Below are 15,043 nucleotides of genomic sequence, written 5' to 3'. Positions count from 1 at the left end.
ACGATTTTTTTCAGAATTATTCACGGATCAAGAAAAATGCTGTTCCTTTTATCCAAAACATAACCCCAAAGTGCACTTTCTTATTTTCCCTTATTCCACCATTTCCTCATAGTCACTTTGTGTGAAAGTAGCAATCGGGAGGCAAAGAAAGCATGTCCTCTAACGTTATTGCTGGGCTTTCCCTCCGGTCATATTTTTCACATGATGCACGACCTTCCGCATCTTTCCACGCAACATTCGCAGTTTGAGTCCATTGGGTCCACAGGTTCATTTTCCGTAGCTTTGTTTTTAACGTACCTCAATTCTTCTTAGTCCCTCCCTTCTAAGACGTAGCTCCAGATTGTTGCTGCCACATAGCATCAGGCAAAGCTGGTGTCTCCCGGATGGGACCATGTTGTGGCATTCATTTACATTGGGTAGTACTTCCAGCCACCATTGATTGCAGAGGGATGTATATATTGCATTTTCGTATGGGTGGGGTGTGAATGACGTTGGTACACATGAACGCTTGTCATTGGCACAGCGGACAGCGTGAGCGTTTAGCGAGACATGCCTTAGCCGAAGTTGTGTGCGTGTGTGCGTGCATGTGCATCACGAAACCGCGTGATATGTTGATTATATATATCTGCTTTCAAACACAGCCTTGCAGCAAACTGAACACCTGAGTTATCAAATGCTTTCCAATTTCAAAGAACCCCTGGAAAAGAATAGCTGTTCTAAAAGACATATGTTCATACGGGAGAAACCCAAGTCATGTGGGATATTCGTTGATTTCGCGTGATAATGACGTCACATGTGGATATTGGTACCCTGAATAAAGGGTATTAAACTCTCGTGCAGTAAATTGTGCCGGCATCTTGGCCTATTGATGTTGTGAGAACATCTCATAACACACGCGTTTTAAAAATTCAAGGAAATGGAAAGTATAGCTTTATTTATAGTAGTGAACAGGAAGTCCATTGACATTTCTCCCGTCAGAGCGGCTACGTTAAATATAAATTGTGGGCCGTTTCGATCTGATCTAGACGCATCTGATTTAGCTAGGAGTGAGAATTTTAATAATGTGGAAAAGTCCTAATTTGTATTTGTCAGTGCTGTTTTTGACGCGATTGTAACCATATGGGCCAATTTTGCAGCAGCCTGCTTCCTTTTCCCGTGCGTTTAAACATTGCCAGCTATGCTGTGCATATTTGTCGCTTGTGCTGTGCTCCGCCGGTTGTGCTGATATAACAAGTTTTTCGTGAAGAATCTGAACGCCCCCTTTAAACCACAGTTTCTCCAGACGTGTTCATTGCCGCTGCTACCATTATGTTGGTTTCTGTTTTTGCCTGCCCAGCACGTGAAGATCCACTTAATCAGCGAGCTTTAGGCAAGTATGGGAGTCGATTAATCCATGTACCATGACTCGAAAGGCTGTGTATGCCAATAACGTTTCAAAAATGGTTTTTATTAGAATCTGTACACCAAGCCTGTTCTACATCCAGGTTTCCGCAAATCGTGGCATTCCGTACATCTGCAGATTAACACTAATGTGTTGCTAGTTCGGCGAGCGTTCCCCTGCGGGACGATGTCGCTGGCCAGACGATGGCGTTCTTGCCGATGATGACATTCCCGTTCGGGACGACGGCGCTGGCCTTGCCGACTTACAGTAATCAGCTGGCGTTCTGATGCGCCGATTTCAGGGTCTGTAATCCAGTAGCATCACTGTCTGTATTGTTACATACGTTTTGCGTGCGGGCGTGCGCAATATGATGCGTAGCGGCGTATTTCTTGCATGCCTGCCGAGTTTTTCCTTCTTGTTCCCGTGATTTTTGCGTGAAACTCAGAAGCCAGGTCCCGTACCTCCAAGCAGTTTCGTGACATCGCCTTAGGCGAGCAGCATCTTTCCCGAATCTGGGGCATTGTGCAGCCGGAGCGCTCACCCAGGCGGTTGCTAGTTTGTTAGCGGACAGAGCCCGAACCAGCCGATTGAGCGGATGCCGTGTCTCAACAGCGCCGACACCAGTGACCGTGCACCTGCACCGGGCGCTGTTGCAGAATTGGCGTGACCCAAGGCTGGCGTGGCAGCCGAGCGACCACGGCGATGTATACGTCGTGATGATGACCAGCCAGCAGATCTGGCTGCCCGACATTGTGCTCATCAATGGGTGAGAAAGGGTGTTACGCAACGCCACGCCGCTCTGTGTGTTACTGCTGTATGGTGTGTGGTTTTGTACAAGCCAGCACGTCCACGCGTGATGTTGGCTTCGTATGTGCCCTTCGTGATGAGCGTGAATGGCATTAAATGAGATTGCGGACGAATACATCCAGGCATAGCAAATTTATAAACTTCATGAAAATATATGAAATTAGTACCTTTCGAGGGCCTGCTATTTTCACAGTTGCACAAAATCACCTCAGTCGCCGTTAGGTTCTGACCCAAAATAAAGTGTTATGCACTTCACAACACCTTGATTGCAGAACGCTTTTGGTATATACACATACAAAAACATAATACAAGACCCAACAGACGAAAGTACAAAATAACGTCCGAGCCCAACAGCCAACGACTTGGAACCGTTGTCCATGTTCCATGGGGTTCACACATCGTCGGTAGGGGAATACAATCTTTAACACGCGTCCAGGTAGCTGGTTGGCAATTTGACCCCTCTGAGATCTCAGCAACTAAGAGGGTTAGTGACACCAAATTCACAGAGTACGTTGACCTATACAATGATTCACTTGGGTCAAAGTTTGAGGTTCCTAGATCATGGCCTTCGAGTCAAGATGAAACAAGGTCAAACTCAAGGTTGGTGTGCAAAGCGCCCCCAGAACATAGATGCCTGTTCTAAGAAAAGGTCACAGGCTCATTTGAGGTCAGTGACCTTTTCTGACTTTTCAGAGGCCATGATGACCAAAACCGTACACAACTGCTTAGAGTTTGCATTGCATTTGAATAAGTAACACACATTAGATTAGGCAATATGTTCGTGAAAACCAAATGTTCAGCTGGGTCTTCTTAGGTCAGTGACCTTTTCCGACCTTTAAGAAGTTCATGGAAGATGCATTATGCGGTTCATGTTATCATAGATTCGAAAGAAGCACCAGAAACTACTCCATACAGTAAGCGCTAGAGCGATAAAACAGGTTGATTTTAACCTTGCTTTGGCATTCATTTCTGACCCTAGGTCAATGTAATTTGTTAATTCAATTGTTGTTTTGTCTAAGAAAGCGCCTCAGAGATGTGTGCCTTCGTCTAGCACTCCGGTGTTGCATCAAATGCAACGATTCCCGAGAAATTGACTTTGTTACATCCATGGTTTTGACCTGCCGTAGATCAGCGATCGTACAAGGCACATCTGAATTTATTGATATAAAACGATCCGCTATTCGATTCTCTACAGCTATGCAGAAGTTTGACAAAGCTTCGCCGTGCCGTTCGGAAACCATTCCGGAAAAACCTTCGAGGGGTCAAATTTGCCCCCCCCCCCCTCCACCCGGGCGCGTGTGAAAACGCCTTTGAGTGTCGAGCAGATCACGAAAGTCATCTGACTGGTTTGCCAAATAACTCGTCACTTTTGTTTAAACATGGGCCAGGATGAAAAGACCGACTCTAATCGCATCTAATGCTTAAATTTGTCCCTGACCCCGCCATACCACCCACGGGCGATTTGTCCCGTTGGCATCTCTTCGTCGCCAATGTCTTGATGATACCATTCTCTTCGTCGCCAATGTCTTGATGATACCATTCGTGCAGTACCGAACGCCAGCAGCCCGCGCCCGCCGTTCCGACATGATTGGAGCCGTTCGCTTGTGGCGCCCATTGCCAGAGGGGCGAAAGAGTTTTGCGAGCAAACCGCTAAGGCCCCGGCGGACAGCCCTCAGCCCGCATCTGCCCGCAGGGTTTCGCACCTGGAGCCCACATTCATGCACGTGCCGGTGCCGGTGAGCAGTCACGGCTCGGTCGTCTGGGTCACGCCTTCCACGTTCCGCGTGCGCTGCCTCAATGAGCTGGCCTCCTGGCCGTACGACCAGCAGAACTGTACAATCATCCTGTCCTCTTGGTCGCTCGACACGGACAGCCACCAGGTGGAGCCGGCGGCTTACGACGGGGTGAGTCGGGCAGCGGCGCTGACCAGCTGCAGCCTGCAGCCTTCCGCTCTGGAACGCGTCAGTACAGTGGCACACGTCTGCGGCAGCGTCGCTGTGCTTTAGAACTGGACCGAGGCGAGTGCATTGGTTCGTTTTGCGATGTGCGATGCTTGCGCGTCCGCACTTTGGTCGCCTAAAATGCTTGTGATCCCGGAATGAGCCGGATCGTTAATTTGGTCTAATTTTCTACTGTATAGATGTAAGTCATGCTGTGTATTCATTTTTATGCCCGCTCTGTGCTGTGTCATGTGCTGTCATGCTCCCTCATGCTCATGCTCATGCTCATGCTCATGCTCATGCTCATGCGCATGCTCATGCTCATGCCATGTTATGCTCATGGCATGCAGATTATACTCTGTTTTTTATGTTTGGCTCATGGTGCGTACAACTAAACAGGAATGCCGTTTGAACTATGCGGCACTATATAACAGCATAGTCCTTATCGTGATCTTTGGATGCACGATGAGCTGTTTCGCGGAAGCGTTAGTAGCCCTGGCGGGCTCTTGATGACCCCACAACCACTGTGCGAGGACAGATGATTCTCACCGCTTTGCGTACATTGTTAAACTGCGAATTCCGCGGAACGGGCATGACGAATACGGCCGAAAAATGAGGCACCGGAGTATACGCATGCAAGAGATATATGGCCCCAGACACCATAGCGTATTGGATGGTAAAGTAATCCTACATACGCCGGTCTTTTGCTGCGCGCGAAACACGGGGCTCGTCGCGAACGGTGCGGGTTGGCCGTATGGTCCTGCGTGTGTCGACAGCTGGTGGAGTTTACTCGTGGAGCTGGTGGAGCTTACTCGGTGTTCGGCGTGCATGAAAAGTTGGCACTGACTGCGTTTGTCGCGATTTCAGAAACTGGTGACGGCTGGCGATATGATACAGACAGAGTCACACTGGAAGGCGGTGGACGTCAAGGGTTACTTGGTGAACGGCACTTACAGCGCAGCCGCTGACACGACATGGCACGAGCTCTTCATAGAGCTGCACGTGGCCCGTGTGTCAATGCTGTACGCCGTTTCATTTATCCTCCCTTGCGTTGGTAAGGTCACAACAGGAATACTGGCTCGGATGATGATAAACAGGCATGAATACATTTACTGCAAAGCAGGCGAAAAATATTAGGTCAAGAACAGGGTCGAAGATATAGCAAGTACGAACGCGTCATACTCTTGCGTAAAACCCCAGAGCATGCAGGAAACGTAGCACTCGCACGCTGAGGCGCCCACTGGGCCACAAGTCACGCCACATATGATTTCGAGCGAGGCCGCAGGATAAGTGGGTCTGACCTGCCACAAATTTTGAACTTCCGAAGTTTCCCGATTGAATGACAGCACTTGTAAATCCCAGAACTGCCATTCCTGGGCGTCATATCGTCGAGAAGCATATTTTGGACCACACTGGTGGCGGCTTTGGATAGTTTTCAGCGTGGGGAAGGAGCCTTTAAAAATTGTGTTTGGTAAATTTTTTGTTTGCATGCACCACAAAGCCTTTCAGCAGCACCGAGACAGTGCCAAGTTCAAGGATGGCCTCAAATATCGCTCCCAGTTTGTTCGATCGGCTTGGGATCAGAATCACCGTTAAGCACAGCTTATTACGAGGTCTTGGTCGCCACCGCGCCATTCGAGCCATTCTAGCGCAACGGGTAATTTGGGCCAAAAGATTTTAACGTGATCAGTGATGCCATGGTCGCCTTTGCAGGCGGGAACGACGAGACCAGACCGAGCGCGGGCTTCTCACGGCTCACTGCCAGTTGGCTGTCTCTCACAAGACAAATAATAGAGCGTGTTTCGCACGGATCCCACATGGCCTGCGACTAAGTGGTCAGATATTTAATGCTTTACCAACTGCGCCACGGGAGAGCAAACACCAGCTTACACAAAGTGTTCCTGTGCGTTTGTTCCGATTCCAAATTGTGCCCAGCCGACACCCTATCGTGAGAATTACATGGCATAGATCATGATGGCGCTAGGTACCTGTGACAGGTTAGGCAAATTACTGGCGAGAGATGAAGTCGGTGACCATGATACGCGTTTATTTATTCCATCTAAATGTGCCCTGCAGAGCGCGTGCATTGAGCGCCCTGTGGATTGAACTGTTATGAGACCCCTAGCCTTTGAGGGGAGAGGGGGGGGGGGGGGGGCAGGCAAACCCGTGGGTGATGCCCGACGTGGTCCAGTATGTTTCAGGTCAGAGGGTGAAGTGCCGTTCCATCCCAGCTCGGGACACCGAACGGCTATCATTCTGGCGAAACGGGGGCCGGAGCTCCCAGGTCCATGCTGAGGGCCTCACAGGGATATATCATGCATTGTTCCCTCCGTGACACAGGTTACCCACTGACGCAGAGGCCCCCAATAACGCAATCGAGGAGAGGCCCTCACGAATGATATCCACGCACCGAACACCCGCGCTGCTGCACTGGCGGCGGGAGGCTTGCACCACCCCCGTCTTTTCCGGCCGATCACGATTCACAAGGAAGTGATTGCGTACGTCCTCCTTTCCCCTCCCTCCCACGCCGATGGCATACCCTTAATATCAAATTCTAGTGACACCCATGTCGAGCCGCGTATCTGCATGAATCCCACGGCGTAGTCGTTTAGTCATGGCTGAACGACGAAGGGAAGGGAGGGGAGGGACGTTGGCACGAAACAATTTCCGCCCCAACTCTTCCACAATTAACTTTTTACGATATAGAAACACATGGAGGCAAACAGGCAACATTCGCAATCGGCCCATGCCCCTAAAAATTATCGGATATTCAGCCGTCACCGCGCGTCGAGCAGCAACGCCACAAAGTTGTTTGTTCCAATACTTGGAATCAAGATACAGTTTTTGGAAAACTTCCACTTTCTACCTTCCCGAACGCATTTTATGATCTTCAGTAATGCGCTCATTCAAATGGCGTCAGCAGAAGTGGCGGTAAGCTAGCTTATCTTTCCAACCCGCTGCAGCTTGGCCGGGGCTGGTCGTTTTTCAATTGTGAACTTTTTTCTTGATAAGACTGTATTGCTTGCAAATGCTTGAAATGCCTGAATGAAATGGAATTTAAACATGAAAAATGAAAAACCAAATGCTTCGTCTGGCAATGCATCCACAGTTCTACGAGCGGGTATTCACAGACCATCACACATTTTTCTACCGGTGCTGCTGCTATCTGTCAACGAGTTCTTAAATTACGCTGCGTTATCTCAGCTTACCAGTGCGGAACCATGCATAGTGGCGGCCAACGTCGTTATCGTGGGTATCTATTACGAAGTGTGCAATATCTATGACATAATGCTTGGTTTGACTCCACGCGCTTCATGCTGTTGAATACAAACGAAGATGCGACAATGACAAAAACACCAATAGCATGTAACGAAGGCACAAAAGCAAACACTGTCGTTTGTGTCAGTCTGGTAAAGTCCAGACATCAATACAGCACGGCTCCAGGAGGCCGCAACGGCCGGCGGCAGGCAGTTATGGGACGAGGCCGTACAATACGACAGCGTCCCGCACGCCAATCCAACGGCCCTTCACACAGCCTTTCCGGCTGTCTAAGCTGGAAAGTGGGAAACCCCGAGGCGGCGGCCACCACCGACCTGGTGACGCGTGAACAGCGGTGCAGGGGGTGGGCAGCTAGAGAACTCGTCTTTCGAGAACGGTACGAATTATTTCCTCTCGGAAGACTGCACTCCATTACTTGTGGTAGGAACCACGTTTCTGTAAAACACAGCGTACAAAATGCTGCCATGGGCGAATACACAAGGCAAAAGAGTCATGTGTAAATCACTGGCACTCCCAGGTAATCAACAAGTGCCTAGAAAAATACGTTATGATTTTTGCAGCTTGTATTCATCCAGTCTGCTTTTATTTTCAGAGTTCGGGCATGCAATCATTGCGTCATATGCATTTATGCAGTGGCGTGTTAAGAGGGAGGGTAATAGGCCATATTCTCAAGGCTGAACACGTTCTTTTGCTGCATGAATTGCTGGGCAGTGGGGTATTGCGGGCGCCCTGTTGATCTAGATACCAGTGTAGTCCCCATGTCCTCCTTGATGATTCTGAAGATGTCACTGCCACTTGAGAATATGCTATAGCGATCCCAGATGGGACATGACGTTTGGTAAATTCCGGCGTTGGGGAATTATGCAGCCTCTGGTATCTGGATTACGACTGTCTCACGATACACCGAGTGCGTCCATGTTTATTAACTTTGCGTGTCAAAAAATAGATAATTCATAGGTGTACACAGGGAGTCAGTTTCAGGAGCATACTTTCGCTATCACCGTTAACACTCCGATGCTCCAACGATCGCCGGCCGGGAGACAACGCACGCCGCGCTTGGCATTTGTTAACACTGCCACTACCACATCACGGCTGCTCGAAACAGTGGGGTTCGGTATCTGCCTAAATCTAAACCAGAAGAACGCTAGATCCCCTGTTGTAGTTGGGGCCAGCTATTCTGGATCCGCGTCTGGTCAATACAGGAAATGTCTATCAAAATGTGTACATGAAACAAATATGTAGACCAGAATTATCCGATGTTTTTCCATCCAGACGTGCTCATCTCTCATATTCCGCGCCCTTACACCGCTCCCGTTATTTCCAGGTTTATCTAGCATCGTTTTTGCCAGTGGAAATGCCAGGGGCGCATCACCCCGCCCCCCTCCCCCATCCGTTCGTATTATAGAAACGGCGAATCAGGGCGAGAGCTAAGCGGTCGAGTACACGCACTGATTTGCAATCACTTTGACTGACAGTTTCATAGGAAGAGGTGTCTGTAGAAGTTTGCTAGTTGAGAAAGTTTGAAGGCATCAGCGGCACTAATTTTGCGAGTGTACCTTTTTAGATCTAAGTTCACCCGAGGATCATGATATGTGTAGTTCTCTTACTTTCTTGCATCATGAGGAGTTCAAATTGACCCCTTTACCCGAGCGTGTCGTGTTCCACCAGCCACCCAAGCGCGTGCTCACACATTGCATGACTAATCTCTGCGTAATTTGTGCTATGGAACATCCAAACCAGTACTAGTGAATGTGGGCATAGTTCTCCAAAATCAGTCGGGGGGGGGGGGGGGGAGGTTGAAGAGACTGGACAGTTAAAAATGTCTCGACCTGCCCTCAAATGCACCAACAAACGAGTTTCTCCCCGAATTTGGCCCACTTTCATATTAAGCCTGAGGGAGGGATGGAGCCGAGGTTGGGGGTTGGGGGGGGGGGGGGAGGGCTCAAGCCCCCAACCCAATTAAATAGGAAATTATACCACTACTTGTGAACACCGCTCAGTGAGCTTCCACGGCCTCTTACGTTATGACTCAATGGCCTGCATTACTTCGGGATGGCTCAAAATTTGCACAGCGAATATATCAGCCGTTAGTACAAATTTCACTGCCCATTCGTAAATCACCTTTCGTGTGTCCGGAAAGACACCTTGGGGGCAACAAACCAGCTGCTCGGCAAAGATAAATATTCATTATTTGACGCGTTTGCTTACGGAAATATACCACACTGCCAGGTGTTAACTGCTGTGCAGAGGAAAAGCACGTGATCCATGAATAGCAGGGTGTACCGAAGTGCAAAGGTGTTTTAAGGCATGGTACGTTTTTTAGCCGGATGGTGTGTCAACCCAGTTGTGCTATCAATTTCCTGAATGCATCTGATTGTGTATGGACGTCGTTGGGATGCTGAGGGCATGTGCGTAGCGACCCGAAAGATCAAGAATATATGCCGTGGACGTCACTCATGACGTCATGTCTCAAAGATCCTGCGGCTTTTGGTGTTCGCAGTAACCCGGACGGCAAAGCTTTCACGTGACGTCACGCATAATCTTTGCCAGAAGGGTAGAATCTTGCTCTGTTACTTGATCAAAGTGAGACCGAAATGGTAAAAGCGGGTTCATGTGTGAGGTCAACTTGCGGATAAACAACGGTTTATGAAAAGCTGTGTCATTCATTTCAACGAAAAAAAGCTGCAGTTTTCATTGTAAGTAGCACGCGTAGCGCGTGGGAAATCTAAACGCCAGTGTCTCGCATGCATAGTTGTTGTCACGAAAAATACGAAGATGTTAACAGGAAACGTGTCATTCTGCGAACACGTCCGGCAAAGATTCTGCGTGACGTCCTGCAGAAAAGGACATTCTTGGTGCGCTGCGGATACACCCTGAATACCGGACTTGCAAGCTGTGCGCTCGCTATAGGGCAGCTTCTTGTGCACTTCTTCACATTTAAGCAATCAAGAAAGTATAGACGGCACGGATCCTTTTCCGTGATTGTTGAAAGCTTCGCCGTGTATTCTGCTCGATAGGCTAGCTGCGGTGGCTCACATGAACAGTGTGGTATATTCGGATTGGATTGTATGTTGATGGTGCATGATGCGACATACAAAGCTAACACGTCATGTGTGGTGCTCAGATGGCCACGTTTGTTTCCGTTGTTCCTTTGGAGACCGGACGTGGTGCACCGCGAGTGATTCTCCAATTAATGCTGTATTTACTTAGCTCATTTTATTTCGTTGCAGCCCTGGCTATCCACATACTGGTCGTATTCTGGCTACCACCCGACTCGTCTGCCAAGATTAAGGTGTGCACCATCCACTCAGTGGCACTGGTGTTTTTCCTGATCAACCTCTTCTGGTTCATGCCCCCTGTGGGTGGAAACACAGTACCGAAAGTTGGTAAGTGGCTGCGTTATCACCCTCTCGTACTTGCTAGGTGCACGCTTAACTTCAAACTGTTTCTGTTTATGAAAAGCTGTGTGCTCCTGGGATTGCATTATTTGTACTACCACCAGTGAAACTGGGCGCCTAACGACTACCTGAGCGTACGTCTCGAAGGTAACCAGTTAATGGATTGGTTCATGGAAGTTCTGTGTAAAGTCCGCTCGACTTCGTATTTTTTGGCGCGCTAAACCTGATTCATTTGAATTGTTATTGTGGGCTGTTTTTATTGGCATTAGTATTTCCTGACACACTAAGCCTGATTTATTTGAAGTGTGATTGTGGGCTGTTTTTATTGGTATTAGTATTTTCTGATGCGCTAAGCCTGATTTATTTGAATTGTGATTGTGGGCTGTTTTTATTGGTATTAAGCATGCATTTTCACCAGTATTCGTCGCCTGTGTTCTGCGTGATGCAACTATCCACAAAGTCAACTAAGTGGACTGGAGGCGGCGCTCGTCATCCTACACTTCCAAACTGAAATTGATTGCAAGAGTATGGATTACACTTGTAAAGTAGTTGGTCTGAAGTGAACATAGTTCGCTTCCCGCATGGGCCTTGTTACAAGATGAGCCGGCGAGAGTCCGGTGGAGACCGTTCTCCGTCGCTGATGGCCTCCGTCGTTGATGGGCTGCGACCGAGAACAAATCAGACCCACGTGGGCGAAGCGATAGGGCCAAAGCCCAATGGACCACAAAAATTCGGTTGCAGTGTAAAATGTGCTGGCGGACGACAGCGAAACACCCGTCGCCTTATCGCAGACTTGGGGACAGCAGGCGCATTGCTGGTGGTGGCATATCTAGGTGTGGAGCGATTTCCGGGCGTCTAATGTGTAATAACAGTGACGATTAAAAAAACATTGAATTGCACATTGCTACAGGATTTGCAGAGCATCGATCAGTGTCTGGCATATCTGGGCAGCTCATGACCCTTTTAAAACGTGATATGGTTCGTAAACTTCCAAGCATTTCATAACCATCTAAATGACAATGAAGTTTACAAACTACCTCACTTTCAGAATTACCTGTAGCGCATAAATAATGCCCCAAACATGTCATCGATATAAGTATGCATGGTCTGGATGATTTATTTAGAGATCACCGAGCTTGTGCCTGCCGCAGTGTCGTTCGCGGGCGGAAGTCTGTCGCTCAGCGTGGTCTCGTGTCTGGCGGCGGTGCTGGCGGCCAACCTGGTGACCAGGGTGTCCCCACCGCCGGCGCCACTGCTGGCGCTGTACAGCGGCGTGGCCGGCGTCGTGCTCCGACTCGGTGACCTCAACCAGCAGGTAACACACAGCAGCAAGCAAGCCAACAGGTAGCACATGGTAACGAGTCAGACAGTAGGTGACACCCGGCAACAATTCAGCCGGTTGGTGACACATGACAACACAAGTCAGCCAGCAGGTGGGACGCGGCAACAAATCAAGGAGTAGGTGTCGCGCTGCAGCATGCCGATTAGCCGATGCCGCACTGCGACACGACACCCAGCGGAGCGCACATGACACTGATGCCGGCTAGCCAACGGATGACAAACGGCAGCAGGTCAACCAGTACTTGGCGCGCGGTAGTAAGGCAGCCGGAAGGAAACACGTGGCACTGGAGCAATGCAGTCAACAGGCAGAGAACACCAAATCAACCAGTGGGTATCACATGCTAATGGCGTGGATCAATCAGCAGCTGACGAACCACAGCAAGTAAAATGGGCCTTCGGTCAATTACACACCGCAGCAGGCCGCCCAGAAGTTGACGCAAGATAGTGAATCATTCGAGCTAACAGATGAAATAAGACTTAATGTCAACCAGGTCAACGGCCGAGTGGCTATTGCAACACGTCCACCAGCAGGGCACAGTGCTACAAGAAAATTAGCAAGTGACATGATATCCAGTCAGCACGAGTGAATGTCGGAAGTACGGTGACTGAGCAATCTAACGAAATATGGCTTTACACATGCAACGGGCGTTGCATAGTAGATTTACATATGTCGCCTTTTTTCTCTGGCCTGTTTCGAGTTACGCCGCACGGGCTGCAGCAACAACTGACAGAATGGCCGCGTTAACAGCTCCATTGTCTGCGCGTCGACGTAAGTGTGAGTAGCATGGCTCATGCACCTGGCTTACCCGCCTGGTATGCTTCTCTGTCTAAGACGCCGAGTATGAAGACTGTATTTGGTTGGGAAGAAGACGATCCCGAAAGGAAAAGAAGCACAAGTTTCATGGCTAGTGTACCAGGGTTTGGGACGAAGATGATTGTGATTTTTAACAACGCTCCAGTGTGCTTCGGTTGGTAGACACTGACTACAACAGTCTTCGTGCCAATTTTTACCGACTAAAACCAACTGCCGAAAACCTTTTGTGGCAAAAAAGTCCGTCCCGCTACTACAGTAAGAGCTCCTGACCTCTTCCATTCCGGATGTTTCTCACTCAAGACCGCAGATGCCACTATCCCCTCCCTCCCGAATGTTCTTGACTTCAAACCAACGTCTGAAGCGTCACGGGCCACTACTGTTGGTAGGGCTGGGTTATACAAGTGCCGAGCTCTCCGTGATGGCACTCACCACTGCTCTGAACGCTTTTTCCGGCTCCTCTGTGTAATCAGACCTGTCTGGAGCTCATTTCCCAACACTGTTCTGAACGGCTCCACCATGTTCACGAAGCCATTCATACACCTGGCTTAGAATCCAAACGGTCTCAACGCCGCCTGCTGGTCCTTCCGTTATGCTGGTGATCACATGTCTCCCAGGCTCTTCGTCCTCTCCTTGCCAATCAAGATGCCTGCGGCACTCACTGTAAATACTAGGGAGTCCCACGAGCCCATCTTGGACTTGCACTTCTTGTGGTTCAGTTATGCATGTGCCCCCAGCCTGTCGGGCACAGCGGTAGGCGGGATTCATGGTGCTTAAGGTCCCTACCAAGCATCATAACATCATCCGTGCGCACTTGAATTCCTTCCAGGCTGAGCTGAATCCTCCCCATGACGTTTTGGAAGCATGCGGGAATGCGTCACAGTCCGAAAAACACCTCTTGAACATCTTACGACCGTTACATGTCATGAACGCGGCCAGGCTCCTGGAGTCCCCGTGCAGTTGTAGCTGGTTGAACAAATTAAAACACATAAACCTGTGCGTAACCACGCAAACTTCCAGCATGCCTACCTAACTCGACGTTTCACCTGCATGTTTTTATCCATCCCCCGGGCGGGCAATCATTGCACAAACATCAAAGCGCCGCTTTCGAAATAAGCCCTACCGCGAACACTTAAGCTACTACAACAACGTAGAGTGATCCAATTAGCCCCCGGAAAACAGAATGGTGAGAAGATGGACTGGATTAACGGTACACATCCTCTTTTTACAAGAAATATTTTAGTTTCAGTAATCAACAATCCCCCGATGGACTTTCACATGCAGTGCTGCAGCACACTTTTCGGGAATTTATCTCCTTCTTTATCGTTATTTTCGCAAGTATGTTATCAAATTGCCGCGTATTTCGCCCGATTAGCCCACTCAAAGTGGCCAACCGGTATTAACTTCAACATCTGTCACCTCATTGTATCCATAATTCACATTTCCCTTCACAAAGCATCGGCAAAATATAAGGCTCTGGAGGCTTTAGGCTCCCAAAATGCGGCTCATGCGATCATGGTGCATTTCTTGCAAATGCAGCATACAAAAGACTCCTGCAGGTTAACTCTGTCGTCGAAGAACATAGGGACCTCAAAAAGTGTCGCCGACAGGCTTTTACAAACTCAAGAGTGATAAATAAACTTGGCGACTAGTGACCTCGAGCATTCCGCTTTGTTCTTTCCACAGCTATCAATTTTTTTTTCGTATCCTTTTTTGTTGGGTACCGACTTTGGTCATGAGCAGCCATGGCCTTCCCTGGCATGAACACGTACTGTGGAAGCAGCATGCATCTGAGTGTACTCGTTTTCTTTTCTGAATAAATAAAATTTGCGAACTTGGTGAAGATGCACGTGCTGTGTACGTCATGAAGTATGGATATGGCGCATATATGTTTCACCAAAGCATTCCAAGCCTATATATACACTCCCGTACTAAAAACCTCACTGCGTTGTAGGTTCTGTTGTTGCTTTTGGTAAATAGCATTGGGTTTACTACTTTATCGTGACAGAAATCACCATCTTCATTTGCTATATGCAACACTGCCCAGGCAATCCTTGACAATGAGTGTGTGACAAGTAGCAAATGA

The 15,043-nt window shown here is 48.9% G+C and overlaps 1 protein-coding gene across 1 annotated transcript in view; it reads left to right on the top strand.

Annotated features, from left to right (window-relative positions):
* The window catches only part of LOC119112402 (acetylcholine receptor subunit beta-type acr-2), a 79,053-nt gene that overhangs the window by 46,002 nt on the left and 18,008 nt on the right, over positions 1-15,043 (top strand). Inside the window, exons 4-8 of the mRNA XM_037236584.1 lie at positions 2,038-2,147; positions 3,882-4,092; positions 4,996-5,182; positions 10,638-10,793; positions 11,957-12,120. Coding sequence (XP_037092479.1) covers positions 2,038-2,147; positions 3,882-4,092; positions 4,996-5,182; positions 10,638-10,793; positions 11,957-12,120 — 828 coding nt within the window. The remainder of the gene's footprint in view (positions 1-2,037; positions 2,148-3,881; positions 4,093-4,995; positions 5,183-10,637; positions 10,794-11,956; positions 12,121-15,043) is intronic.

This window comes from Pollicipes pollicipes, unplaced genomic scaffold (genome assembly GCF_011947565.3).
Source record: "Pollicipes pollicipes isolate AB1234 unplaced genomic scaffold, Ppol_2.1 Scaffold_7261;HRSCAF=8764_pilon_pilon_pilon, whole genome shotgun sequence".
Lineage (NCBI taxonomy): Eukaryota > Metazoa > Arthropoda > Thecostraca > Pollicipedomorpha > Pollicipedidae > Pollicipes > Pollicipes pollicipes.
The sequence above is the reverse complement of the archived record's forward strand: the minus strand, read 5'-3'. Positions and strand labels throughout refer to the sequence as shown.